This window comes from Austrofundulus limnaeus, unplaced genomic scaffold (genome assembly GCF_001266775.1).
Source record: "Austrofundulus limnaeus strain Quisiro unplaced genomic scaffold, Austrofundulus_limnaeus-1.0 Scaffold75, whole genome shotgun sequence".
Lineage (NCBI taxonomy): Eukaryota > Metazoa > Chordata > Actinopteri > Cyprinodontiformes > Rivulidae > Austrofundulus > Austrofundulus limnaeus.
In genome coordinates this window covers 1888325-1893442 of record NW_013952477.1, presented here as the reverse complement: position 1 = coordinate 1893442, position 5118 = coordinate 1888325, and the positions used below count along the sequence as shown (strand labels likewise).

The window sequence follows — 5118 nt, the reverse complement described above, 5'->3', positions numbered from 1 at the left end:
AATGCTTCCAGCACCTTGTTGAATCTATGCCACGAAGAATTGAGGCAGTTCTGAAGGCAAAAGGGGGTCCAACCCGTTACTAGCGTGGTATACCTAATAAAGTGGCCGGTGAGTGTATACTAATGATGTTAAATCAATTTTGACATATCCAAGACTTCAGCCTCATCTGTGTAAAATTTATTTTATAGAAAAAGGTTTAGGTTTTGACCTATATATACAAACATCCATCATCTTTACCCACTTCTTCTTCAGGATCACTGGTGCCTAAATCCAGCAGACAAACATCATATAATCATAAAAAATATATGTGAAAATAATAAAACCCAAACATACTCTTTGTTGTATCAATGGCTTTATTTCTCAAAGCAAAGCTGATTTAAATTTCAACTGGCATGCTCCAGACTTTTGTAACAAGTGTTAGAAAAAAGTTACAGACAATTTTTCTTTTACTCCAACTAACCAACACCAGGTTGAGGAAACGGAGAACAAAAAACTGCAATATTTTAATGACTTTTCTTTAGAAACTGATTTCTCATGGTCTGCCTAAAAAAAAAAAAAAAATTGGAAATAAAAAAAACTCTGCCTGCACTTTATTACTTGGCAATATAAAATTAACATCCTGCAGCTCAAAACGTGTTACATGTGTAAGATAAACTACATAACCTGAGCAAGACTCCAAGGAAACGAGTAAAAGTGAACATGAAACTCACGAGTTAATGTTCGTTTGAGGGTCTTTAATAATCCACTCCATTTGTAAAAACATAAAATAAATAAAAAAGAAAAGGTTTAAAGTCAAAGTTTACAAAAAACAGCTAGTTCGTTTAAACAGGACTTTAAAGCACCATGATGCACAGAAACTRCAGTGATGGAAAAAAACAAAACAGGAAATAAGAAGTGTTACTAAAAATACAAACTTAAACGCATAATTAAGATGTTAAAGAGTCTCTAACGAGTCAGTTACTTTTGWAATCCAGAAACATCATCTCGATTACTACAGCAGACCGATAACAGTAGAAATGTGGATTAGACGAGCTCCGTGGTGATGTCAACCAAAGTCTTGTGTTACTGTCAGATTTCCCTTTTTTTTAGTCAAAGGACCGTCGAGGTGAGAATAATAAAGTCAGGAGGGGAAGTTTCTCGTGTAGCAGGCGTGCAGGCACAGGTGTGACGTTGTGCCGTCCTCCTCTGGGGGCACRCCGGTGCAGTCGCCACCCCGTTCCTTTGCAATGATTAACCCTCAACCTGCTGGTTTCCCCCCGTCCACCCTGCCTTACTGAGCCGCTCTCTGTGTGTCGGTGCTCCTGCTGCTGCGCTGCTCAGAGGCACAGGCGGCGCAGGCTTTAAATTCTGTCATCTTCAAAACAGAACCAGAACAATTAGGCACTTTTCTGATCAGAAAAAAATAAAAATAAGTGAAAAATGAAAGGATCCTACCAACGGGAGCTGCCGTGCCCTGTCTGCTGCTCTTGAGCTGCAGGTAGGTGATGTAGGAGTCGTAGGCATAAACGATCCCAGCGATCAAACCGAACACCTGAGAAAAAGCATTATTATTATTATTATATAAACATTTATTCACATTAAAACTACATGATAAGGAAAATCAGTTGTTATAATGTAATTCATGTGACTTAAACTAACTTTGTAACTCAGTCTGGTTTTTATTTCTCTGTGGGGAAAAAAAGTCAACATCTGGTTTGGTTTGTAGACGTGATGCTTTTAGTTTTTAAGATGAACCAAACACCACAGATATAAGATAGACGAGCGCGACGAAGAATGGAGGKAAAAATGGCGTACAAATTTACAATCTGTTATTTTTATGATGCTTTCAGAGTAACGGCTTAACTATGTGGCAACCTGGAGTTTCACAGGATTTAGTTAATTGTTTACACCTGTTTTTTTCTCACCTCCGACTTTAAATATTGATTCTGGTCACCCGTGTTAGTCGCAGTGACTTTGCCTGTGGATTTAAATGTGCTGTRGCCGAACCATAAAAGAAAAAGGAAACTTTGCTGGAGGCGACGCGGAGGGCTTTGACGCAACACGTCCTTTCCCACGGCAGAAAACTTTTGCGTACCCCGACGGCGCAACGTTTGTTGCTAAACAAACATAAGTCTCCCTTCGAAACTAAAATTAAACTGTATTAAAATGTAAATGTAAAACTAAAGAGAATCAATTATCTTTTTTTTCTAGTACCCATAAAACTTAATCACACCAGCTGCTCTAAAACACACTCAACTCAAAGAAAAAGTATGTTTGTTTCATATTGTTAATCTGATGAAATGACTTTGTAAAAGTAGTAATTGTATTTATTTTGTATGTTTTAGCTCCTGGGTGGAGTTTTTTTGTGTGAGGAGTTTTTTTGTATAGGTGTAGTTTTGTTTTTTATGCGAGTGTTTTTCTTTTTGAACCTCTGTTAAGTTTAATTTTAACACCCACCCATCCTTTGCTTGTGAAGTCAAGTTGGAACTTATTTAAAACTGAACTTTGAACTTGAGTGGTTTCAAGCACCACATATGGACACTGGAGGGGGGGGTAAAGGGAAATTTATTTTGTATTTATATTCTATTTTGTTTGTTTTATTCTTGTAAATATATAAAAAAAACTATTTCCTTTTGTCTGTTCTCTATTATTATTACTATTTAACGTTTCTGTCACTGAATATTTAGTTAAAGTAAGGGTGTGTATTTATATTTTTATGTAATTTACATGTCCTTGTGTATTTGGTTACATTAAAAACAACTCTAAACCATAAGTAAAATAACAGTAAAAACTCTAGCTGGTTAAAAAACATCCTACATGTCAGGAGGGAGACCTGGCTGGCACCCAACCTAATTATTCACAATAGCAATAAACTACAATAAAAAACCGGAACCGTCACAACTTAAAATATCTAAAATACTGCCAAACTAGTGACCCTTCCGCTTTTATCCAGTTTCCTCTCGAGCTGTTGCATCATGTCCTCCTCTCTCTCCACGTCGTCCTTTTTCATTTTCAAGCARTTATGAGGCGAAACATGAAACTTACCGCATGTTACTCCACAGGTTTTTTGCTGGCTCATCTTGTTTAACAGCAAGCTTTTAGCTGTTGGGGCATCGTACCGACACCCTCTTCAAGTGTTAGACGCCTCATTTGAGTGTAACAGCATCCTAAACAATAATTCATTTCATAATAACCGTACGATGGTTGACTGGTACAGCAAGCGAGMGCTCTATCACTCAAATGTACAAAGGTTTACACTTGATTTCAAAATAAAGCGCAAACGATTATTTTGGTTTTTAGCAGGCATCTGTTGTCTATTGACAGCTTGAAGCTTTTATTTTGAAGGTGAATCTTAGCCTTTCCTGGTGTTTAGCTGAACACTCCTAACTTATTTTATCAGAAAGTTAACCTTTAACAGTTTAAAAACAGTGACATTATCGATATAAGATTCTTTTGATATTGAACGTCTATCATTATATCTATTGGTTTTGAATCAGTGCAGGACTTGCTTCATTGTGGATCATGACTCTTCAGCAGTATGCTTTAATTTTGGGATCGATATGCATTTTTGGCATCAAATGTTTGTCTCAGGACAGAGAACCTGTTTCATGAAAGATATAATTGYGGGTCAGTCCTGTGGTGTTTGTGTTGAATTGTTTGATGAATGAGACATTTCCTGGAAATTGTACCTGAGGGTGAACCAGGGTTTAAGATATTGACGATTTTCTTCCTGATATTTTGTCTCATTTCTTTTGTTTTTTCCATGAAGTCACACACAGAAGCAGTGAGGTCGGTCTTAAAATGCCTCCACAGGTGAGCCTCCAGCTCACTTAAATGTTGTCAACTAATCTATAAAAAGCTTCCAAAGACATTACATCATCTGGGCTTTATCAAATCCTAATCTTTGTGTATAAATATATATGTGAATATACATGAAATCAGACAGAAATTTCATGTTATTAAACATAAGCATCAAACTCAACTTGAAGCTGTTCATTTCATGTGGTACATTCAAGCTGCACCTTTTATTTTTGCCCACAAGATGGAGCCAAGAGGCCCGAGTTAAACCTTCGATTCATGAGCCCAAGTCAAACCAGCGTCACCTGGCCGTCACTAAAATCGAGTTTGTGAGATCCGAGGCAAAAGAATTGTAAACACATCTTTGAGTCAAGTTTAAGTCAGTTTAGATTTTCTGAGTACACACATTCACACACAAATAACTCCTTCACTCAAATTGCCTGTAAATGATCTCACTGCTCTTTTTCCCTCCACACCTCCTTCAGTACACGGACCCTGAGGGCATCCTGCTGAAAATTATGAAAACAATCCAAACTGTAGCAGAGTCAGGAACAGATCAGTTAAGGTGAAGTCCTGTTTCTAAACAAACACGAAACAAAATAAAACTGGTTGAAATCGGTTTMGATTTGCAACATTTTTGCATTAAAAACAAAACACATTATTAAAAAGAAGCCAAACTACAAGTGTTTCCACTACCAGCCCACACCCTTAACTACAGGAGTAAATTTAGAAGGTGTTTTTTCTAATGTAMMACCACAATAAGTATCAATGTTTGCTTGTAAATAACTGAAATATTGTKCTGAGGAATAAATCCTCATTACTTCTCCCTCCTGCTCTACGTTGTGCAGAGCAAAGCTTATAAAAACAACAACAGTAAATTTTTCACAGAGTCTTTTGTTTTCTTATTTATTGCAGGGATGAAAAGAAGATGTGAACGTTCACCTGCTCCTGAGTCCATCTTGCTAATTTAACAATGGGCTTCTGCTGTTTGAGCGCAGCAGATCATTTTCAGCAGCATGTGTATGGCAGGCAGTTTTAACATAAAACCACACTTAAACTCCAGAGGCCTATTTCATAAAAGTCAGATTTCTAAATTCAGAATATCAGCTGTAAGCCGAGCTTGAACTAGCTTTCAACTTTGTAAACAGTCGTAATCAGTTGCTCTAACACCAAGCTGCGCTCAGTTAAGAGCGGTTCATTCAAACCAGGTGTAAAGAATCTGGGAGTAATRCACGTTCACCAGGTTCTTCTTCCATGAAGCAGCTCTGTTGTCCTCCATCCATATTTTCAGTTACAGGCTGAGTCATTTCTACCTTCTCCTCTCTGTCAACGCTCTCTGGT

At 37.4% G+C, this 5118-nt stretch overlaps 1 protein-coding gene across 2 annotated transcripts in view; it reads right to left on the bottom strand.

The window, feature by feature from the left end:
• Positions 1-333: 333 nt before the first annotated feature.
• The window catches only part of plp2b (proteolipid protein 2b), a 20983-nt gene continuing 16198 nt past the window's right edge, over positions 334-5118 (bottom strand). For both annotated transcript variants that reach the window (XM_014010992.1, XM_014010991.1), the window contains exons 5-6: positions 1435-1531; positions 334-1354 (exon numbers count right to left, since the gene is read on the bottom strand). In XM_014010992.1, the coding sequence (XP_013866446.1) occupies positions 1341-1354; positions 1435-1531 (111 nt within the window). In that variant the 3' untranslated portion in view covers positions 334-1340. The remainder of the gene's footprint in view (positions 1355-1434; positions 1532-5118) is intronic.